Consider the following 25,523-nt stretch of genomic DNA (forward strand, 5'->3'; position numbering starts at 1 on the left):
AATGCGTAACCCTTACCATACAGGATTTTAGAAAAGTGGGCATATTGGGCACGTGAACACTTACCACTTATGTGGATTTTAGAAAAGTGGGCAAAGCATAACGTGCACACTTACCACTTATGTGGATTTGTAGAAAAGTGCGCAAATCTTAACGTGCTGCACTTATTTTAGAGTTTTCCAAGCATCTGTTTACAGATACCCGGAAGTACTGGGCCAAACGGGAGAGGCAAGCTCAAATACAACCCTCAAAGGTGAAGGGAGCACTGCCCGAGACAGCATTTACACAGGAAAGTTCTCGTAATGCCACCTATGCCTCACGCTCGATGCCTCAGCAAGAGGGGATATCCTGGTGATCGGGAAACCCCTCAGGGCGACCCAGATACGGTAGACCAGTCAGGGTAGCATGAAAGCGTAACCCCAGCCCGGACGTCCAGGAAATTTTTGCAGTGATGCACCGGGGGCCTGATGATCACGAAGGCTCCCGCAGAAGCATGTGTTATGAGACAAAAGCACCGACGCCCTGTCTGGATCACATCCCTTAGGTCTTTTTCTCACCTTCCTTTGACCCGCGATTTCTTCCTACCCTTACCCGTGGGCGGGGGAGGAGCGCGAGCTGCAACACTAGCCTTCTGAAAACCGCTTTTGCGCATCGCCTCGATGTTGGCATAACTTGTATGCTGGAATCGATGGATGCGTGAAGAAAAACTGCCTCTTCCATTCCTTCTCAATCTTTATATGAAAAAAACAGGAAGAAAGGAAGGCTCACCTGAGCTGGAGGGTTTATGGCCAGAAAAATGACGTTCATTGAGATATTTCGCAACGTCACTTTCTTCACCCGCTTCACGGCAAGTAAAGCCTCACCGTGGCGTGATCCATAATTTACAAAAGCTCATCATACGCAGGCCAGGAGTATTGGGAAGGCTCAGCCTCAGCTTCTTTGCCCTCCTCAGCTATTTCCTGCTTTTGCTGGGCTGATCCCAGCAGAGCAATGGTCCCTGAATCAGACAATGTTAATGAAATAACATCATCCTCCGATCACGAAAGGGAAACCCCCCTTCAAACTCATCAGCCAGATCCACCTGCTATCCCCATGAGCTCATTCCCTTCCGTGCCTCAGCAGCGACGGGTCCTGGATCGCGGGAAGCAGATGGCTGCCCCTCTTTCCTCGAAAAGAGAGACAAACGAGAGCAGAGCTTTTTTCCTTGGAAAAAACGCTCGCAGTGCACGCCGATTGCCCCCTCGGAGACATCGCGTGCGTGCTCTTTGCCCAAACAAAACAACGCATAGATCGTGTGTGTCATCAGATGTAAAACAACGTCAACACGGATGCACACATCCTTAAATGCTTTGCTAGTGCTCGCCATAATGAGATAAATAGAGATCGCTCTTACCACAGAAATGCACGCTTCAAACAAAACAGTCAATGAAGACGAAGAAGAGAATGATGTGTAGCTCCCGGCGCCTATTTATACTATAGTCGCACCGGTAGTGATGTCATGGCTGTCGCCGGCCAACGAGTTGGTGTTTTTTCAATGTATGCTTCAGACACGGGTCACGACGAGGCGTTCCCCATAGCGACCCCTAGAGAACGCAGTTCGAAGTTCCCATGAAAGGGAACCACAGATTAACTCTCTCGCAGACGCCTGAGTAGCACAGTTTCACTTTCTTTCTGTTTTTATCTTAAAGGGGCCATGATCACATTTACCAACAGATCATTGTGCTTTTGTCTGTTTGTATTTTGCTTAGACACTGGGTTTGTAATGTGTCAGATCTCAATTCAAAATATAATAAACTGTAAATGCATTCTTAATGCTGTGCATGGTGAACTACAATGGTTATTAGTATAAATGTTTCCTTTTATGCATGTGTGTTCATGTACTTGTAAAGTAGGTAAAGTAGTAATAAAGTACGTACAACTTTAAAGAGGCTCAAATGTTTGATCTTTGAGGTACATAGAACATTAAATTCATGAAAATAAGAGGCTGATTGTATAGTATTTCTAATAAATTAGATTAATTATGTTTAACACCATCACATGTATTTACCACATTATCGCATTTACCTCATTTGACATAACAACGGTTTGTACTCATTGAATTTTGAAGACCATGTCATCCATACAAAGACTGTATGTGACATACTCTTCTATATAATTTGTTTATAAACAAACCTTGTATTAAAAATGTCTTTATTGAACAGGTTTCTCCATTATTTACTGATGATTGACAGTCCCGTTATGGCACTGTGTCAGTGCAGTTTGATACTGTAAAGTTGTACATATGTAAAAGGTAATGTTTATGATGCTATCAGTACCTTTTAATGCCAATCCAAATGGACAAAAGAATGCACATGTACATTTGATGTACAAATATAAATGAAATCACTCTGCTGAGTGTGTATATATGTGTGTGTTAGTGATCAGTCATTGTGCTCAATCCTGATCGGTGTGTGTTACATTCTTACCATGCTATTCTTCAGCTTGAAGTCATCTTCAATCTCATCAGCACTGTCATCGTCAGACACCTCACCCTCTTCAGCATCTGCAGACAAGTATGGAGGAAGACGCTTTCCCTATAGACAAAAAGGGAAGAATGAATGCTTCCATAATCCTTTTTTACAGTGTCAGCAAACAACCCCATTACTTAGGGTTAGATAGTGTTTCACCTCTCTTTAAACTATCGACAGCACCTTAGAGCCTGTGTGTGTTGACACAGCACCTCAGATATTGATAGAATAGAACTGAATCCATACTACTGACTGCTGGCCACAGGTGAAAGAGAAGTGTAGTATGCAGTCTTTAATGCCAATGAAGTAACATTTTCTTTCTATGATGCCTGAAATGGAATGTTTTGTTTTAGTTTGAGTCAGTAAGCCTGTCGTTTCATTCCCGATAAAAGATACACAACTCACTTTCACCTGTTATTCAGACAGTTTACAGTAGGGAGGGGCCAATCATTTGAGCCACAAAACAATGAATATCTTGAATACCTGAGGATAAACGATGTCTTCAGTTACACTTCAGAGCATTAAAAGCCATTTTAGGGTCATTAATCCTAAAACTCCAAACACAGACCCTTGTCTCCTCTTTGTCTGTCGGTCTCTCTCACAAACATATTTGTGTGAGGGCTAGTAGGAAATAACAGTTGCTGGTCGAGGGACAAGATGGAGGGAAAATCAATCCTGTGCTTTTTACCTCCACAGTTTCCGGGATGAGTGCTCTTGTCTGGCGGAGGGAGCTGACATTGTGACATGATTAAGTGTGTGTGTGTAATCTAAGGAGACCCGTGTTCAAGTGTGGGGGGATTTACTCAAGTGTGCTCCAATCACAAAGGGTCCCTGCTGGGTTTAAGAGTCTGCCGTCACTGTTTGCTCAACTGGGAGGGTCCTGTAGGGTAGCAGGCTGGCAGTGCCATCTGTCTTGACCTGTTTTAGAGAGTATCCTCGCTGGCACAGTGACGTCAGTATTTACACAAAGCAATACTCTCTTCTCATCTGACTGACCACCTGTCATCCCATTACACCCTTAAATAGTTTAGCTAAAATTACAATTCTCTCATCATTTACTTTACAAGGCAAAAAACATCATTAAAGATGTCCATGCATTCTTTGTTTTCTGAAGCCACATAAAATAGCTCTGTGTGGAGGAAAAGATTAAGATTAAGTTGAAGTCATTATTGATGCACATATAATATAAACACTTTACCAGTGTGTTTTTGTTTGATGATTTTGATAATTACATTTATTGTAGAACTTCAGAATATAGTTCATGAGTACTATGACCTTTTCTAGAGCTTGACAGTCCACAGTATATTTTCATTCTATGGAAAAGAGCAGCTAGGACATTCTTCGAAATATCTTTTGATCCACATGAGAAAGTTGCACAGTTGTACAGAATCTCTTTCTCCACCACCTCTCTCTTTTTCACACAATGGACCTTTTTCACATTTCCGGGATTCTCAGCAGAAGTCGTCGTCATAGTTGGGTAAACTTCTATAGCAGTGAATGGGTATATATATTTTTTGCATTCGAATTTGCTCAAACAGCAAAAGAAAAACTCCATGATAGTGTTTTCATGACTTTCAAAAAAAGGAAAAAAGAGAGACTGATAACGGCAGTCAGTAGAGAGAACGATATCAAATTGACCGTCACTGCCATAGATGCTGTATTAGAAACACCCTTGCATTAGTGTTAACTAGTTTTTTGTAATTTGATGCAAAGGTAATGTAATAAAAAGTATAGTGTTATAAATGTACATACATTTAAAAAAAAATGAAAATACAAAAAACTTTGGAGGATTTGATGTTGATGACTCTATTTATCTGTTGTAAAATGTTATATTTGCTGGAGCTCTTAATCATATCTGGAGGATTCTTTAAAGGTATACAAAATATGGTTCTCTACACATAGTAAACAGTTCTATGTAGTTCATGTAGAACCATCTTATGCTAAAATTATTAGTTGTGCTTGAGTTAGGATTCTTCAGTCTAAAATGTAGACCCCCCCCCCCCCTCTCTGTGACCTGCTTTGTTTAGCTGATACTTCTCTTCTCCACTAGGCAAGTAAGCTGCAGAGATATTAATGAATTTATGATCCATATTGTTAGAGTTTTCAGTTATTACTTGGTTTTATATAAACCTGCCCAGCCACAAAAGCATTAAAGCTATCCCATGTTTTTTAATCACTTTTTCTTTTCAAAATTGTGAATGGCTCACATTCTGACCATTCACTATGGCTACTTCTTTTATGCCAAAAATCATTAGGATATTAAGTAAAGATTATGATCCATGAAGATATTTTGTAAATTTCCTTCCGTAAATATATGAAAACTTAATTTTTGATTAGTAACATGCATTGCTAAAAACTTCATTTGGACAACTTTAAAGGCAATTTTTGCAGTATTTAGATTTGTTTGCACCCTCAGATTCCAGATTTTCAAATAGTTGTATCTCGGTCAAATATTGTCCTATCCTAACAAAAAATTTACCCTTTTGACTGGTTTTGTGGCCCAGGGTCATATTTTGGTTAAAACTCCTCAATGGTCGTGTACTCAATGGCCGCTGCTGGCAAAATGGGTACCCTAAGCAGAATTGAATTGTTGTGCCCCCTCTGTCAAATATTATGGAAGTAAAAAAAAAAAAAAACACCTACTATAGGGGTCAAAATAGAACTTTAATAAAATATAAAAGTACATAAATAAATAAATGCCTTTACAGTAGGGCTGTGCGATATGGACAAAAAACCTATTGCGATTTCTTTGATCAATTTTGCAATTTCGATTTTAATCACGATTTTGACACAGACATGCTTTACAGTCATTAATGCATTCAGTGTGAATTTGAAACATATTTCCAAAAGAAAACCAATTAGAGCTTTATCAAAAAGCTGTAACATGTCTCTAGAACAGACATAAGGCAAAATAATCACTAAGTAAAGGTGTAACAAAATGTCTCTAGAATAGACATATGGCAGAAAAAAAAAATCCCGTGTCCAGGGATTTTTTTTTTGCCACGCAGTGGTCATAGAGCTTTTTGTGGCATTGCCTCAGATGTTGAACTAGATTTGTTGCGCCAAGTTCACACGTACTCCGTCTGCAGTGCGTATATACAGTATGTGTATGTGGTGCAGAAGCAGCACGGAATCATTTTGCTTTCGCACAGGACGCGTTTGCAGTCCACTCCTGATCCACGGCTGTTTACCACAAACACAACATTTATCCATTATTTTGATTTCAAATCCAAACGTTGTTTCTGAAAATGCTTTTTCAGCATTGTGATTCTCTTTTATCACAGTACAGTAATACAATCTTTCAAAGACATTCACGTTTAAACTCAATAAATATAACTTTTTAACTACCACCACGAGTGCCATTGCCTTGTTTATCTAAAAGTGCACTTTTCCTTTTTTTAAATCTAGCCAAAAAGCCATGTGTTGACTGTGAAACAGTAGACTTTAATTATATGCATTTATGGTGTAACTACTAAATTTCCGTGTCAATCCATGTTAATTTTACCGCGAATAATGCGCTGTCACTTTAATTCAGCGCGTATAGCACAGCAGAAATAGATTCCGTGCGGAAACGATCGCAGCATGACTGCTGCAGACGCACCGCTCCTGGAGCGCACTGCCGGACCGCAATCGCGTGCAGTGTGAACGCTCTGATCCGTTAACATGGGCGTGGAAAATATACGCACCACAGACAGAGTGTGTGAACCTGGCGTTACGTTTGTATGCCCGCCCGGTCTGTTCTGGTGCTCCATTTAGGCGCGCTGCATTCTGATTGGTTCGGATAGCATACTGCGGGAGGTCGGGGGCATGGAAAATTGTGCTATAAAGCGATTTAGAAATCGTGCAAGCTCAAATCGCGATTTTATGACGATTTCGATTAATCGCACAGCCCTACTTTACAGGCATTTGTAATTATTATAACCAATCATATTGCCACATTGTTTCTATATAATGCATTTTAAGTCATTTGAAAGGCTGTTGTTGGCTTAGGTCTGTTTTTAGAAACACAAAAAATATTATCTTAATACTTCTTTGTAAACTATTATATGAAGTAACAAAACCATGGTTACTTTGTGGTTACCATCCATGGCTGCCTACAAGAACCATGATTTTTGGTTTTATTCGTAGTAAAACCATGGCTAATTTTCATAAGGGAACATGGAAACTCTGAGAGAATATTAGATGCATTGTTAGTGGTTAAATTATTGCCAACAATAAAACACGCTATTAACGTCAACAGCCAAAAACGTTTCACAGGATTATGATTCTGAATGTAGGCTACCTGAAAGTGATGCATGGATTCAGTAATCTGTCTTTACTGTCACTTACTTAATTTCTGAATGAATCAGCCGTTTGAAAGAATCGGTTGAATGAATGACTGAACGACTCACTTATTAAGACAGTGACTAGCTATTTTTTCAATATTTAAAATACTAATATTAATGAAAATAAACGATTAATAAAATTATTGTTCATAACACCATTAAGGTTCTATAGAGCACTTTTGAAGCATGATTCCTTATGGAACATTACAAAAAGGGCTTTAAAACACACACACATACACACTCAAACACAAAACACATTTCTGCTATTGTAACAAACTGAAGAACCTCATTGTGGTACTGTTTACATCCTTTTTTTTTTGGAAGAGTGAGGTGCTGGTTGCATAGAAGGTATCAATGCAAGAGTTGTATAATTGTAAATGTGTGTGTATCTGTGTGTGTGCTTGGATACATAGTTTATGAGAACACAAATATGTATAATGACATTATGACATTACAGTGTAAACACTTCCTTGGCCTGTATCACGAAGCCGGTATCAGTTTTTACCCAGGTAAGTTCACGTTTAGTTTGAGCAAACTCTGAATTTCCGTGCTCAAGAAGGTGGGTTGGTTTTGAGTGGGTTTCATCACCATGGTAGCTTACACTACATGGCTACCCTTCTCCGGAGCAGGTTTTATTCTGAGTTAGAGATCGCAAACCCAAACTGGACCAATCAGCTGTGAGCAAAGTGATATATCCAACTTTTAAAATGACTACATTTATGTTTTCCATTTTTTGAGCCCTGTGTGAAACTATATAAATAATTAAATTCAGTTGATTCATTAATTAATTAAATTCATTTTGCATAGTCATATATTTTCTTTCTGCTGCCTTCTCAAACTTTTACTGCAGCAGCAGTGTTTATTCCTGCCATGTAAATGCATTTAAATTCATTACATTTTTAATTACAACATCTCTTAGTCTTCAGCAAAAAAAGTGAATTGCGCCATCTCTTGCGAGAATTTAATCAAACTGACGCTTTGCTGATGCTCTCCACATGTTCCGTGTGATTGGCTGTTTGCTGCATGTGGCACACTTTCAGGTGCACGCACTCCGGAATTAATCACAAACTCCGGATCAAACTTTGTCTTGACTGAGAACGTTTATATCGAGCTTTGTGAGCCAGCTGAACCTGATCTAAACCAGGTTGGATTTGTTTGGTTTTGTCAACTCTAAACTTACCCCCAAACTCTGAGTTTGTTCATTTCTCTTCGTGCTACAGGCCACCTGTGTCCATGTAACCCAAATGGCTTAAAAAACGTTGTTGTTTTTAAATTCAAAAATGCCAGAAGCTTTCTGTGAGAGTTATGTTTAGGGGGTGGCATAAGGGTTAGAGGACAGGAAATATGATGTAGTCCCCATAAAACACATATACGAGTGTGTGTGAGTGTCTTTCCCAGACTATGACTGCTAACCCCACTCCTTCAACTCTGTATTACAGCTCAACTTTCAATCCTCTAGCCCATCCCTTTCTAACTAATACTCATTCTCACTTCACACATTCTGACTGTCCTTGTTAATCTCCATTTTTCCACCAGAAAGAGTTGGTCTTTCAGTGCCAACCATTTAAGGGCTCAACAAGCATAAAAATGTGGATTCTGCAAAATGTCCAACAAATCAGTCCAACAGTATAACTAAATCTCTATACAGTACAGATGGGGCACAACAGTTTTTAAAATTGTGGTCTATTTCCAGTTTCTCATATTCCTAATGGCATTTTATTAATACATTTGATCTACTGCTATATTTTTGTTTTAAAAGTGATTTAAACATTTCAAAAATAATTATGTAAATCGTCTACAGGTACATCTAAAACCCATATATTATATAGATTCATTACACATAGAGTGAAATATTTCAAGCCTTTATTTCTTGAAATTTTGATGATTATGGCTTACAGATAATGAAAACCCAAAATTCAGTGTCTCAGAAAATTAGAATATTACATAAGATCAATAAAAAAAGGATACTTTAAACAGAAATGTAAGACTTCTGAAAAGTATGTTAATTTCTATGCACTCGATACTTGGTTGGGCCTCCTTTTGCATGAATTACTGCATCGTAGCATGGAGGCAATCAGCCTGTGACACTGCTCAGGTGTAATGGAAGAACTTTCTGAAATGAGTGAAAAAAAATATTGACCTTTTTCATGATATTCTAATTTTTTGAGATGTACATGTATTTTACTTGTCTGAAATCTGAAAGTCCTGCATACTGTAAATATGTTGGTGAACAGCAGAGCCTGTTCAATTTTCTAAAACTTTACTATAAGGTGTTATTGTAGGATTTGTGCGTTTGGAGGATGGGAGGTGGTGGTTAAATGAAACCGTAGTTGGTGGGGGCCCCTTTTGAAAATCTGCTTAGGGCCCCCAGAATGTTAGGGCCGGCTCTGGTTAACAGTCAAGACTATGCTGGTTCACCAGTTAGACCAGCACCAAACCAGAACTAACTAGTCCATACCAGTGTGGAAATTTAAGTTGATTTTAGATAGAAAGAAAAGAGAGAACAGTGGACAAAAGCAGGAAAAGGAAAAGAATAATTGAGGATTTCAGGTTTTGGTAAAGACAGAAATGGAGATGAGGGTGTCTTCAGTTCATGCCAAACCTTTATGAGTATCTTGCCCTTCAGGGAGTTCGGACTGGGGAGCTGTTTTGGGTCTTTGTTCAGAGCCTCCCCCACATCCAGCTTGTCTCCGAATATGTTTTTCAGATGCTGAGCTATCTTCTTCTGCTGCTGAATGCTGCAGTGATTCTCTATGGACAGGATCACGGGGAACCTGACGCAGCAGGAGACAGAAGGGAGAAAGGATGAGGGTGACAATAATCACAAACCAGGGAATAGCCAGAACAGTCAGCAGCTGCTCCCTGCCACCAGAGCCTTCCCCCGACGTTAACCTTTTATCCGTATTTCTTTCATTTTGACTCATCTTCACTGTCATGTGCTCTTTCTCTTTTGCCATCTCACTCTTCCCTTTTTCCTGCCTGTCTGTCTTTTGTTTGACTGTGTCTCTCTTTTTACCTTCTTTCTCTTGCCACTTGCGGTCTTGCTGTTCTGTTTACTTCATCTGCACACTCAAACAAATCACACTTGACTTTGGTTTCTATTCTCACTCATAGTCTGAGATTTCAACATTACATATTGTAACAATTGCTCTAACAAGGTGTTTCCAAAAGCATGCAAAACCTCCACACATTTTACAATGCAAAAATCTTTCTCTTAATCAGTGTCTGTGCCTTGTTTACCAATAAAACTATCGAAACATCCTTGAATCAAGATACATTTAGTTGAAAAGATATTAAGATATTATATCTGCATAAGATATTATGTTTTTCAGAGAATAAATATCCTTGCCCCACTGCAAATTGTTTTTCTATTGTTTTAAGAATAATTAAAGGGATACTCCACCCCAAATTATTTCATAATAAGAGTGTACGCTCTTCTGTGTCAGCTGTGACACAAGGATACGTTTTCTATGTGTATTTACGCTTTGATTTGAACGAAAACAGCGCATCCGTGTGGCGCGGCTGACACAGAAGAGCGTACGCTGCTTGCATTCAGTGGATATTCTCCAAAATGACGCTACGTTGATGCAGAGAGACACAGAGGAGACGAATTGTTGAATAAAGACGAACAAAGCTTTTACGGGTTTGGTACGACATGGGGGTAAGTGATTAATGACAAAATTTTCATTTTGGGGTGGAGTATCCCTTTAACATCAAATCATTCAAACTTCAATTTGAAGTTGACAATTTTGCTTCTCCAGGAAAATTACCCTATTTTAAGGACTTATATTTTACTGAAAAGGGTTTCTGAGACAGAAACACTCATGAAGAAAAAGATTGTGCATTGATTGTGAATTTGATGGCTGAATGCGCTACATAACAAAAGGGTGTACACAGAAATGTCAGTCTAGAAAAAAATAAAAAAATAAAAAAAATAATGCTGTGCTCAATGAAAATGACAGAATTAGACTCAGACAGGCTATACCTGAATGCCAGATACATAGGAATCAGGGAAACCCTCTGGGTTTCCTACATTATGAATGACATTCCTCTCTCACACAAATGCACATACACGTACACACACCATGAAAAAACAAGAGAATCTGAAAGAGGAAAATGGATAGATAAAAAGATGCCCTGTAGGGCTACAGTGATAGCAATGCTGTCTCAGCAGGTGTCATGGGATTTGGTGAGTGTAATTTGCATGTGATGTGCATGTGCTAAAAGGCTCATTTGCTCTATTATGTTGAGCCATTAGCTGAAACAGGTGGCTTTTTAATGATAAAACATAATTAAAGAAATAGACAGGTAGCTTTCTAGGAGCATTCAGGCACTGGTACTGAAAGTTATCTTCAGTTATTACTGTACTTATCCTCATGGTGAAAATCAAAACAATTTTCCACAACAAATTAAATATAATTTTTATGTCATGCACCTCACTGGGTGCCTTATCTGGTAATAGTAAGATGAAAAAGATACAGCAAATATAGGGTCTGCAAGCCCATCTGAATTGTTTTTGAGAATAACAGTCTATTACACATACAAAAAAGACAGAAGTCTAACACAGACACCCATGACATTCCCCTGTGAAGATGATTACTGAAATATCCAGTATTTTAAGCAATTTTGTATTATGAAGATGTATTGTAATGTTTAATGGAATACTAGCTTATTGTATTTTATGTACTATATACTACTATTTTTTTAAGTATTATGTAAGGCAGTATGCAATATGTAATGATAAATGTTTCAATGGTACTATGCTAACTTATTTTAACATGATCTCACCAGGTTGTATGATATTCAGTTAAACAATTATCTTTTAATCGTTTAATCTTTAATTTTTTTATTAAATTAAATTAACTTAACAACTTAAATTAAAGATCATTATTTAAAAAAATGCATTTTGATTACCTTTTTTCTAAAATAAGATTTTAAACTTTAAAAATAGATATTTTTTAGTTCTAATAACTTAATAGTAATATTAATTATGTGCGAGTATAATTAAATAATGTAATATATCAGAGTACTGTTCCTTTCTTTAAACGTAAAATTACATCTTTAATAAAAATAAATAAAAAGTTTTAAAAGGTTTTAAATGAGCATTAAATGGCTTTGCTGTGCCCAGTATAGGGATAGTTTTGAAAAGCTACAAAGAAAATGATGATTGATTTCTTGACATCAACTAATGGCTGATCATACACGACTATGATAAAAGAGAGAAGAAAAACTGAAGAGAGAAGGAAGTACGCACTCATTGTTTACAAAGGCGTATTTGTTGATGGTCTCAATGACAGATTTAAAGGTGATCTTGGAGGTCAGAGTGTAACCGTGTTGGACCATAGGCTCACCGTCTGGACCATCCCAGCAGTCCACTGTAGCACAAAGCATAGTCACAATCAGGGCTCTAAAAATATTTTTTTTACAACCATTGGAAAATATATATTAGATATATATCCACAAGTGTTATCTTACCCTCCACACAGCGGCAGCCGGCCTGCAGGACCCAAGCATACATGTCCGTCTTGGAATGGGACAGCAGCTGATCTCCAGTCAGGTAGGTGTTGTGGGAAGAGGCTATGAAATAGTTACATAGAGGTTGATCCATGTCTTGATTGACCTCGTTGTGCTGAGGGTTGAACACATCACAGACTGGGCTCCGCATGTAGCTGGTGAACCCTAGATAGTGAAAGTAGACACAAAACAGCTGCATATTTTTAATTTCTTTGAGCTGTATATTATATAGTGCTACAAAATCAAAACAAACCAAAAACAAAACATGCAACATGTCTTTCAAAAGCTCAAAATTTAGTCAAATAAATAATGATGCACTGCTAAAATATTAGTTGTTACAACTAGGGATGCACTGATCAGGATTTTTGCAGCCGATACTGAGTACCGATTTCTTGTCATGGTGATCGGCCGATACCGATGCTGATTCTGATGCTTCAAGCTTTATATAGACAGTTTGATCAGGTGCACACGCCTGGCACGAAGTCAACTTCCGGTCCGTTTGTTTATCAGTCTGGCTATGGTGCCGGCTACAAACGCAGTTAAAGTTAAGGTGATGAGTAGACTGAAGTTGGGCTCAGGTGGTTGTGCTGTGGGATGTGTTTCCCTTACATTTATTTATTTGTGGCTTGCCACAATATCAAAACTGAAGGATTTTCCAAAAGGCTTTGTTGAATAAACATGAGCACGTACTGCACGTTTAAAAATCAAAACGAGGCGCGGGTGTTTTTATATCACTGTATTTCTGAAGGAAGACTATCTTTAGAAAATATTCGATGTCATTTTCATTTCATCTTGCATGTTATATGTCTGATAAAACAGCGTTTGTGAGCTCAGCGCTGCTTTGTGTACAGCCGTTACTGGGGAAACCTGTTTCTCCCGCTTTAAAGCAAAGTCCATCATCAGTAAGTCCGTCTGATTTACGCAGCAAACTTATTTAGCTTTTCCTATATCCACGGGTGCAGCGGATAATCCGCAGGTCGGGTAATAAAAAATGCATTCGGATTACCCCGGATGGGATAAAATAAATCATAAATGTTGCACATATTAACAAAATTTTTTAAAAATAAATTTATTTCTTGAGCCAGATGATTTCATGTGTGTGTTCGTTCGCCTGATCGGGAAGTTGCAGTGACAGAAATGTTGACATTCCAGATAAAGTTTGAAAGGAGTAAAGCCTGTGTTAATGCTATTGAGTAGGCTAATACGGCCAAAGAAGATATTTTGTTTTATAAATAAATGTTAATTTAAAAGCAGCCCACGATCAGCGTATTATGTTACTGTTATCCCTTACGGCTCCGATGAGGTTTTTTTATTCCGTCCTTCATGCTGTGACACCTCACAAAAGACTATTTTTAGCCAAGCAGCGCGGAGAGCCGTGGAGCCGTAATGCGATGCAGACGCATGCAGTGAGGCGCAGATCAGCTCTAACGTCACTAAATCTGCTGTTAAAAATGAACCATCTATTCATCATATCTTCATGCAAAACATACACGACAAATAGCAAATTTTTCATTGTTTCTCGAAACGTCATGGCATTTCCACACCAGCGATGACATGACTGTGGCGCCAAATCATTTATGTCCCCACGCATCATGTACGTCGTCACGCATTGACGTCATCAAATTGCGATTGGTTCGTGAGATCGGCCAAGTTAGTGAGTACCGATCGAGTCATAAAATGTGATTATCGGCCGATACCGATCTCCGGCTGATCGATCGGAGCATCCCTAGTTACAACCTTACACAATAAACTCTGCCAAGAAAATATGAGGACATCAGGCAAAAGGGTCATGGCAAAACTGCAGAGCGCAACAACTGGAGGGATCGTTCAAGTGACTTTTTAAAAGTCTAAATGTCTTGCTCTCTTTCAAAAATGCAGTTTTTAGACAAAAAGAGAGCTGTGTGAGAGTGGTATGCAGCAGATGTTTGCTGAATCAATTAGTTTCAGCTTGACAAGCCACTAATGGAAACCAAGTCACTAAGAAGCATAGCATACATTCAATTATGGAAGCGACACACACACATAAACAAAACACTATTGCAAATTTGCAATAAATACCATGTATAAAAAGGACAGACAGACAGGTAGTCCCTGTTTACACATGGTATTAAGATGTGTTTTTGTCTATACAATCACAAGCGTACAACGCTAAATACAGGTATAAATGGGATCTGAAATGTTTTGAGCTTGTCCACTTCCAGAGGTAGTCGAAAACGCATTCAATTGGATTGCTTTCCCAGTGTAAACGCCTATGTGGTCAAAATGTGTTAGAACAGCCACTATAGACCACTTCCTCTCTGCCTACTGACCTAATTCTTAAACAGATGGGATTTAAACTGCCGGCTGACGAAAAAATATAAAAAAAGCATAATGTTCTCTTAGCAGTCCTGACTCTAACACAAACCCACAGCATTTGGCATATTTTTGCAGCTATCAGACAGACATAACAAAAGCTGATGCCGTCTGTGTCACATTCTCCTTTCACGTTCGTATGTAAAAGCTTATTTCGCAATATTAGATTGAAAGGTTAGAAAAGGCCCATTCATACACCCACCCATAGTCCCTCCCCTCAAAGAAATCAGAAAAGCGGTCAAAAATGGACAAAAAAGATGGATTAAAACACTCCCTCGTCTACTTTTGATCTGATCGACCAAAACGCACATTAATACCACACTGTAAACCCGAACAGTACTACTAACTTATAAAGATTAAGAACACTGCAATTAAAGTCTGTTAAATCGTTGATGCAACTTCTAACAATTACATTTTCTGAGCTTGGAATTTAGTTTTATTGTTGTGTGGCTCAACAGTTTTGAGTAAACTCTTCTATTTAAAGTCCCCCTGTAGTGAAAATCTAGTTTTTTTATGTTGTTTATTTGTCTATATGGTGTTTTTAATATGCCTTTAGACAAACCATGTGCCAATCTACTAATCAACACCATTGCTGAGTATTTTCTCCTTAAAACTGTAGTTTCCCAAAGGCTGACCCAGAAATACGGTTTGAAACGGCCCTCGGTTTGCTACGTCACAAACCAATAACCAATCACGTCAAGGGATCGATTCCTATCACTAGCATGCAAAATATACCAATACCAGCACAAAACCAAAAATAAATTAAAGCAAAAAACCCATGAAGCTGTGGTTTAATGTGAATTTAGAACAGCTAACTTGCATTATAACCCGTGGCAACAGTGTAAAAGTAGCCCGGAGTCAGACCCACCTCTCCCGCATCGGCATCTGCACTTCACACGCATATGCTCGCGGGAGCAAATTAAGAATCACAAACGGCTGTATTTGAGTCTTCAAGGCATTTTAGGACACAACATCATCAAGTAATTAACTTTAACGAATGTTACAGTATTCACTGTAGTTGTCCGCTAGTAAAAAGATAGTTTTATCAGTCATTATCCGTGTATGCCATTGTTTTGCGTTTTCTACAGTTCAGTGGATCAGGAGGCGCTGGCTGGAGTGACTGAGTGGAGGCGGGACTAATTTGCATATTCATAGATCAGCGTACAGTAAATGAGGCAAGGGTGTAGAGTTGCATTCAAGCTATTTTAAGGAATGAGAAAATTATTTTCACAAGAAAAAACATTTAAATATGTAATTTTGATGATCAAAGATAAGTTTTAAGGGATAAAATATTTGACTACAGGGGGACTTTAAATTATTATTTTAAGTTTACTGAGTGACGTAAAGTGACGTCACGTCGTTGCTCTAACCGACATTCAGAAGAATCCATTCAACATGGCGGAGACCCCCAAGCGACCGGAGCAAACTTAATGGAACAACTTGTAAGTAAATAAAAAAAAAACAGAAAAGTTCTTATTTGCTTTTTGAGTGTTGTAAGAATATCATGATAAAGGAATGTTTTCATTTTTTGGGAAACGCTGTTTTTACACAGCGCTGTAAAGCGCAGCATTTCCCTAGTGCTTTTAAATGCGCATTTTGAATGCTATTTTAGTGTCACTGCTTATAGTATAATGTTAACGTCAAAGAAGGGCACTAATGTTAAAGTTAGCCGGCATTTTTTCAGTAAACGCAGTCCTAACATACAAAACGTATGTCGCTGCTGTTAACTGCAATGTTTAGGGCTGCGTTTCTCAAAAGCATCATGAGGTAAGTCGATTGTTGAGACCATTTGGTGGCAAATGTTTCTATGATCATCTTAGCCTGTCCTTACCCCCAGGTGCTGCGGCCGCCGTGACGTGGCCCCTGGGGGGGAGGGAATAGAGCGCAGTCTCATGGGTACCCCCCCTGGCCTGCGAGGGGCGATGGGGGTATGTGACGAGTGGGGCGGGGCCGAGAGCCGTGGGAGCGGAGCAAGGTCGGTGGAGTGAAATATAATGAGCAACACCTGCACCACTCTCCGGTCTCGAGTCCCACGGAGGAGCTCCAGAAGGATAAAAGGAGGAGTGACGACAGTGAAGGATGAGAGAGGACCAGGCCTGTACTATTTATGTTGTTGTTGTATTCGGCAGTCATCCGTGAGGGGCTTCCACTTTTACTTTCATTTTGTGTTTATTTATTAAAGTTTTGTGTTTGAATGTTCGCCGGTTCCCGACTCCTTCTTCCCGATCTACGAACGTTATTACAGATAGATAGGTAGATAGACAGACACACAGACAGAAAATAAATAGACAGACAGACAGATAGATAAAGTAGATAGTATGGCTGCCCCCTAATAGTCGACTAATCGTTAGTCGACCAGAAGAGGCTTGGTCGACCAAAATTTTATTAGTCGCTTAGTCGCATAAAAAATAAAAAAATAAATCCACAGGCGAAGTCACGCAGTTCGTGACGGACAGATCGTTAATGGCTATTCTATGGTAATAGAGTACATCAGGCAGGACATTCAAACGCTCGCCTATCATTCATCGACCTCAAATATGGCGTATCAGCATCTTTACATGACTGCTCAATCTAATGTTAACCTAGAGAAATGTGCGCTATTGTGTCTGTGTGGAGTGTAGAATCTGAACAGCAGCGCGTGCTTTCTTCTGGACAGATGGAGGCTACGGTGTGCTCACTTGCTCTTAAAATAGGCTACTCTGTCATTTTTGGTCATTCAGATAAGAGTAATACATCTTTCAAATCTGTAAAGACTCAACGTTTATTTGTGTTCACTCACAATAACAACAAAACGCGCTTTTGTAAAATAATGAAATCAAACAGGATGCGCCATCTCTGTTTGTGAACTTGAGCGCGAAACTCCGTGTATATCTTTGTCTTACAGACATTAAATATATATATATAGGAAGAATCGCCGACAGCTCTGTCTGGTCCGCAAACTACGTTTCACAACAAAACACAGGCAGAAAGTGATAAGGAAATAACACGAGAACCCGTGTGCGTCAGACCGGAGTTCAAGCGAGACTGGAATTATTAAAAAATATATATATATAGGAAGAATCGCCGACAGCTCTGTCTGGTCCGCAAACTACGTTTCACAACAAAACACAGGCAGAAAGTGATAAGGAAATAACACGAGAACCCGTGTGCGTCAGACCGGAGTTCAAGCGAGACTGGAATTATTAAAAAATATATATATATAGCCCGCAAATTGTCTGTGAGCTGATTTCCAGCTACAAGGAGAAAAAGAAAAACAGATTATGCAGGAGGGAGATACAGGGAACAGGGATTGGGTGTTCTGCAAAGAGAGTTGGAGGTAAATCATTTTGCAGTAACTGTTATGCTGATGTTGTGGCTGGTCAAGCAAATGTTTGTGCTTGTTTCTCTATGATATAATTGTTCATATATCTATTAAAATACTGATATTCTGATCTATAACTCCTCCCCGAACTTCCCTCTGCCCTGTATCTGTTACGGAAGGAGACTCACACAGAGGATTAGAAAAATACAATATTGTTTATTTTCAGCAAGAGATGCAGATGGTTCGGGCAGGTGAGTATTTGAGTTTAATATCAGTCTTTAAGGAAGATGAGGAGAGTAACACCGTATTTGGTCCTCACAGGAGATTGTGGAAGGGAGACAGAGGACTGCACACACCTCAGCTGAAGAGTACACAGAGTTTTCACGGAGCTGATGACTTGAACGGACTAGGGAATGAAACGCAGGAGAACACACTGGAGGAAACACAGGAGGTAAGTATAACAGGCAGGTAAGTCTTTCAATGTATCTCACAGATAGCATAGAGAGAGAGTCCACTTCATTGAAACGAGACCGGACACTGGAGTGAAGTGAGGTGTGTGCTTTTGAAGGGGAGCTGATGATGATTGCAGATTTGTGACAGGTGCGTGTGATCAGTACTCAGGTTAAGGTGTTCGCTGTGATTGGGAGGTGGCTCAGTCTGGCCGATCTGTGAGGAGGAGGCCATGGCGGAGCAGACAATTCGGGTTGCCATGGCGGAGCAGGTAGTTCAGGTTGCCATGTCGGAGCAGGGGACTCAGGAGGCCATGTCGGTTCAGGGGACTCAGGAGGCCATGGCGGATCAGGGGACTCAGGAGGCCATGGCGGTTCAGGGGACTCAGGAGGCCATGGCGGATCAAGGGACTCAGGAGGCCATGGCGGATCCTCCGTGGCCTTAGCCGGCTCGGCCACCATGGCCACGAGCATATGCCCCCCCCTCAAAAATCTTCTTGGGGAAAACTAGGTATACTTGTGGTCGCTCAGGAGGAGCGGGCACTTGAGGGCGCTCTGGAGGAGCGGGTACTGGAGGGCGCTCTGGAGGAGCGGGCACTGGAGCGAGCTCTGGGGCTGGAGCCGACACTGAGCTGAACTGGGGATCAGGAGCCCTTCCTGGGCCTAACTGGGGATCAGGAGCCCTTCCTGGGCGATTCCCTCAGATCGTGTCTTTGATAATTCACACTGCGTGATTGTCACTCGCGTGAACGAACACCGATTTGCCTCCGATTTCGGGCATTTGTCTGCGATTTCGCAAAACCTGTCGGCGAGTGAAAAATCGGGATAAAATCGTGCAGTGTGAACTCGGCATAAGTGTCGCTGAGTTCATCTCTTAAACCGAGAACAAAGAAAGCACAAATTTATCAAATTATTAATTATTGTTAATGCAGTCTCCTTACTGTTTTTCACTGACACATTACTTCTGCCGGTGCGCTGTGACAAGCTTTATGCATGTGCTTGAGCACTTATGGCTATGTAGGCAATTAAAGGCTCATTATAATGATTGTAACAAAGTTCGTAGTTCGGAAAGAAGGAGGCGGGAACCGGCGAACATTCAAAGAAAACTTTAATAATAAAATAAACACAAAATAGCGCGACAGACCCTCGCGGACGACTGTCGCACACAAACAGAACCAAAATACAAAATAAAGTCCAGGCCTGGTCCTCTCTCCTCCAACACTGTCTCCACTCCTCCTTTTATTCTTACCGGAGCTCCTCCGTGGGACTCGAGACCGGTGAGTGGCGCAGGTGTCGCACATTAGCATATACTCCACCAGCCTCGCTCCATTCCCATGGCTCTCAGCCCCCCCCCCCCTCTCGTCACATACCCTCATCGCCCCTCGCAGGCCGGGGGTACGGCAGGGTCAATCAGTTCTACTAGCTTTGCTCTAGGAGGAAGCCAAGCTGAACTGAGCCCCTGTGTCTTATTTAGCTTAAGGGAAAAGAGGGCAGCCAGTGCTTCACTGTCAGTGGACAGTGCTCATGGACCCAATCAATAAAGATGAAATTTCACAACACACACAAACAGAAACTTTAAGATCCAGCAGAACAGCCTGTGCTGTCACACTACTCACCACTGTGTAAAATGTAAACGGTAAAGGCATTTCTAATATAGTGGATGTGTCAGCAAACAAAGGGAAATACCAAAATACAGCTTTCACATAGATACTTTCTGCCACAGCTTTGGAGTAACATATTCCATAGTTTCTACAGTAGGTTGCCGCTTACTGGACATGCAAACACACATGCCAAACAAATAAACGTGACAGTTTCATGACAGCTCAGATCTGTTTAACTGGTGCTGGTTTAGCAGTGCCTTTTGTAAGCACTATTGATGTTGGATTTGTGCTGTTCTGAGATTAGTTTGGACAATAATGTTTGGTTACAGCATAATTAAATAGAATGTTTTTTTTATTACACACATGATCAGGAATAGAATAGAATCTAGATATTCTGACAATCGGTCAGGTATTCTCCAATAAATCTATGAAAATAGGGAGGTAAAGAAAAGCTGAGTGTGGCCAAACAAAGTCCTCACCTTCGATTCCAAGAACTCCATTCTGCTTGTTCTCCTCAGAGACTTCAAACTTATTGATTATGTCCGCACAGTGCTCAGGGGTCACATTGGACATCTGTGAAGAAGCAGAGAAGCAATGAAAAGAGAGGGTCAACCTCATGTCACTCTTCCAGATAGGATCCATAACATGTCAATCATTTGGTCTCTAAGGGTCACCTCCTTTTAAAGTAAGATCACAAAACCCCTCCAAACTGCCATTCTGTCATTAAACGACTTAATCCTTCTGTTTTGTCTGCACCCTTTCCCTCTTTTCACAACTTCCCCTAGGGCTTCATGGCCCGTGCGTGGGCAGAGAGAGGGAGCAAGGGCACAGAGAGGCTTTTTTAGCATCACACTGGGGCTGTTCATAGCCTCAGATGGAAAAACATTATTATGGCTGATAGAGAGGCAGAGCCCTTCACTTTCTGATTCTTAATGCCCCAAGAGCACAGGCAGATATTGAGCTGGAATAGGGAACAAAGTACAATAAAAAAAGGGTGTAACAGAAAAGAAATGCATGAAACACCGTAAAATGCTCCAAATGACTATACAAATGTGAGGTTTACTATATAAACACAATCATTACGAATTACAACTAATGTAGAATGAAAAGAACCAAATGGTCATAGAGAATAAAAGTGACATCAGAAACATTCATAATAATTTATATTATTTCTGTAATATTATTACCATTTAAAATAACTGTTTTCTGTTTCAGTATATTTTAAAATGTAATTTTTTTCCTGTGATGACAAAGCTGAAGTTTTAGCAGCCATCACTCTAGTGTTCAGTGTCACATGATCCTTGCAATTTACTGATTTGACAAGAAACATGTCTTATAATTATCAGTTTTGAAAACAGTTGTGCTGCTTAATATTTTGTGGAAACTGTGCTAATTTTATTTCAGAATTCTTTAAATGTGTAGGAAGTTTTTCTTTGAAAAGACATCTTTTGTAACAATGTTACAATGCCACTTTTGATCAATTTGATGTGTCTTGATAAAAGTATTAATTTCTGTAAAAATGCTCTTGCTGACCCCAAACTTTTAAACAGTTGTGTATGAACACACATATTCATATTAAATATAGAATATGTTGTATACAGTAGTTCTGTATAAATTTGTGTGTGTTCGTGTGTGTGTGCATGTGTGTGTTTTAAAGAGCAGGTCATATGGTATTTTAAAGTGTCCTAATATTGTGTTGGAGTCCCCTACAACAGGTTTAAATTAATCTAAGGTCAGAAAACATTGTAATTTTCTCAGAATATACATTTAAAATTAGAACAAATTTTCAATGATTTCGAAACGATTCATTCAAAGCAGTTCTGAGCTTAAGGTCTGTAAACCCCTCCCTTCCATAAGCCTACTCTGCTCTGATTGGTCAGCTGGCCAAGTCTGTTGTGACTGGTCTTTCCGTATACAATGACCATCACCATAATTAATTTTTGGTAACACTTTACTTGAAGGGGTGTGCATAAGACTGACATGACACCTTCATAATCATGACATGACACATGTCATGAATATGAAGGAGATTTTATGCATGTTTATGACAACTGTCATTAAGTGTCATTCGCTCAGTTATGTCATTTTTAATGCAAATATGACATTATTTGACCTAACCCTACCCCGACCCTTACCCCTAACCATAGCCCATAACAAAGACATCTCAAACAATGTCATCTTTGCATTAAAAATGACATAACTGAGCGAATGACACTTAATGACAGTTGTCATAAACATGCATAAAAAAACCTTCATATTCATGACATGTCATGTCATGATTATGTAGGTGTCATGTCATGATTATGAAGGTGTCATGTCAGTCTTATGCACACCCCTTCAAGTAAAGTGTAACCTAATTTTTTGCTCCGGTGGGTTACTTGTAAACAAAGATGCTATAAGGTTACAAAAATGGCATCGACATTACCTTATCAATCCGAGCCTGAGGATAATACTGATGCTGTCTCTCAACCGGAAATTCCATCGCAAGCACGACTTGATCAGGAAGTTTCTCAGTGGTAAGTTTAAACATTGTATGTGGTACTTTACGTGATGTGACAGCAGTTTTATTGCATTCATTATTATTATTATTTACTTATTTGTGGTGCATGAGTGGGAACTGTGTTAGAATGCCCAGTGAGGCTGAAAACGCATGATGTCTTCTCGACAAGAGTCGACATGATGTAAACACACTAACTAGTGGAAGTGTTTGTGGGCAGGTCAGAGTGTTCGTGTTTCGCGGGCAGGCGGGGATTATGCAAATGTCTTACCTTGTGACATATATAGGTAACAGGCAGAAGCAGGGCCGGACTGGGACGCAATTTCAGGCCGGGAAATCTCACACTCATTCAGGCATATAGACAACCCTATTATTTGTATGGCCATCACATAAAAAGGTCTAAATCCTTAGTCTGGGGCCGTGGTAAATAAGGTCACTTTGTCCTTGTTGCAAAAAAACCACCTCTTCGCAATATTTGTTAGCACAGAATATTGTTATTTATCTTAAAATGACTTAAATACCCTAGATTTAACAAACCTATATTTCATACAAATATATTAAAACACATTTTCTAAAGTGCCTAAATGTCAAAATTAGTGGGCGGCATTTATTAAAAAAAATCATAATACTGAACACACTATTGCATTATTAGGCTGTAACTCATATTATTGGTGTGTTGCTGACTGCACTAGCTCCCTACTTACATATAATTTATTAATGTAACTTTACAATCGATAATGATGTCCTTTAGCACAGTATTCTGACTGATGATAATAATGGGGTGCTCCTAACAAGTGATAGCAGTTTAATAGCTACTCAACTAGGTTAGTAAAGACAAAACTACAGTAGCGTAGGCTATTTACAGATGAAACTAACCTGGACTTCAATCCTTGAACAGGTAAGTAATCTCGCTACATTTCACTGCTTCTTCTGGATGCTTCCTCGAGTCCCGCACATTGATTACTCTGCTCAAAACTGTTTGACGGGAGCTCAAGACTGACCGATTTATGATTTATTGTCGAATGACAAAATCGGAAATGATCACTTAGGTACATTGGGAAGGCAAAAATATAAAATATATTTAAAAAAGATATATTTTTAAACGGGGAAGTGGGCCAAATCTCCCGGTGCCCCCGATGGCCAATCCGGGCCTGGGCAGAAGATTTGAAAACATGACGACTCGTTAAGGCAGTTCAGAGTCGACTCTTTCTTTTGAGAGACAATATCTTTATTCATCATGCACTTTTTTGATTAACAACTTTTCAGACTCTTTACAATGAAGGATAGCTACGTTACAAACTGCAAAAAATATATTTTACCTGCTCTTTAATGTAAGAACCAGTAGGAGGAACTAAAGCCATAAGATATCTGTGCTTGGAAGTATAGGTTTGGATGATTTAAATAGATTCTTGTTTTTTTTATTTTTTTTATTATATGTAAAATAAAAATTTTACTTTATGAATAAGGAGCTTCAACTCCTGTCTAATAGTGACAAGGCAACTTTGGACCATTTCAATATATAGACAGCACACAGTATGATGCAAGAGCTTGAAGAGGCTAAGAGCTTGGCATCAAAAGCGGTTACGGAACATCAGTCAGGACAGTGCTTATGGGATTTACATTTAAAACACTATGTAAGGCTGAGGGAGAAAGTTTCTCCAATAATCATGTATGTTCATAAAAGCATGAAAATATCATAAACAGAAATTGCCACTGGAACATGTGTACTGGCCCTTAACATGCATCCAAGCTTCAATTCTGAGATGAGAATGACATATACGGTAAATATGGTAAATGAAGAGACACAATATCGAATCTGAGAGGTCACAGGTTTTGATCAGGAAGAAATGTTACACTGACCTTTTGCTCCACACGCAGAAAGTTGCCGAGTTCCTCTGCGGTCAGGTGATCCTTCTTCTCACTGAAGCACATGAGCAGCAGATAGAGGTCTCGCCTTAACGACATCATCTTATAGAAGACAGTGAACTCTTCAAACGTCAGTGTTCCCTGCTGGTCATCAGTGTCTGCTTCCTGTGAACACATGCAGAGAAAGAGCAAAGATACATAATGGGTTTCAAAGCTTTGAAGAGAAAATATCCTTAAATGCCTTTACTATAATTACTACTACTACAATCGTTATGCATAAAAGGAAGATTAGCTTAAAATATAAAATAAAAAAATGTCTCATCATGCCTGTTCTATGATAATAGTATAAATTGACCTTTTTGAACAACAGTCTCAGTTTAAGTGAAAAGTCTTCATTTTGTCTCCTCCATCTCTCTCTGTCACAATTCTCCATCTCTCTTTTACTGTCAAAACTACTACTGCTCAGTATTAGCTCAAGTTCAATGTCTTTCACATAGTGTTAATTTCTATTAAAAAAGAGCTTTTTTCCCATGACTAGAGACAGGAAAATGAAATCAGCATCTTCAAAAAGCTGGTCAGCAGAAGGAAGCATGAAGTGCTCCAAAATTTCTTGGTAAATGGGTGCAGTGACTTTGGTTTTCAAAAAACACAATGGACCAACACCAGCAGATGACATTGCACCCCAAATCATCACAGACTGTGGAAACTTAACACTGGACTTCAAGCAACTTGGGCTATGAGCTTCTCCACCCTTCCTCCAGACTCTAGGACCTTGGTTTCCAAATGAAAACCAAAACGTGCTCTCATCTGAAAAGAGGACTTTGGACCACTGGGCAACAGTCCAGTTCTTCTTCTCCTTAGCCCAGGTAAGACACCTCTGACGTTGTCTGTGGTTCAGGAGTGGCTTAACAAGAGGAATACGACAACTATAGCCAAATTCCTTGACATGTCTGTGTGTGGTGGCTCTTGATGCCTTGACCCCAGCCTCAGTCCATTCCTTGTGAAGTTCAATCAAATTCTTGAATTGATTTTGCTTGACAATCCTCATAAGTACTCTCGGTTGGTTGTGCATATTTTTCTTCCACACTTTTTCCTTCCACTCAACTTTCTGTT

General features: G+C 39.5%; 1 protein-coding gene across 1 annotated transcript in view; it reads right to left on the reverse strand.

Moving 5' to 3' along the window:
• Positions 1–25,523, reverse strand: part of plch1 (phospholipase C, eta 1) — a 92,480-nt gene that overhangs the window by 38,895 nt on the left and 28,062 nt on the right. Inside the window, exons 4-9 of the mRNA XM_016240485.1 lie at positions 24,405–24,575; positions 20,527–20,620; positions 12,306–12,509; positions 12,085–12,205; positions 9,433–9,604; positions 2,464–2,571 (exon numbers count right to left, since the gene is read on the reverse strand). Coding sequence (XP_016095971.1) covers positions 2,464–2,571; positions 9,433–9,604; positions 12,085–12,205; positions 12,306–12,509; positions 20,527–20,620; positions 24,405–24,575 — 870 coding nt within the window. The remainder of the gene's footprint in view (positions 1–2,463; positions 2,572–9,432; positions 9,605–12,084; positions 12,206–12,305; positions 12,510–20,526; positions 20,621–24,404; positions 24,576–25,523) is intronic.

Source organism: Sinocyclocheilus grahami, unplaced genomic scaffold, assembly GCF_001515645.1.
Source record: "Sinocyclocheilus grahami isolate Dianchi unplaced genomic scaffold, SAMN03320097.WGS_v1.1 scaffold591.1, whole genome shotgun sequence".
NCBI classification, from domain to species: Eukaryota; Metazoa; Chordata; class Actinopteri; order Cypriniformes; family Cyprinidae; genus Sinocyclocheilus; species Sinocyclocheilus grahami.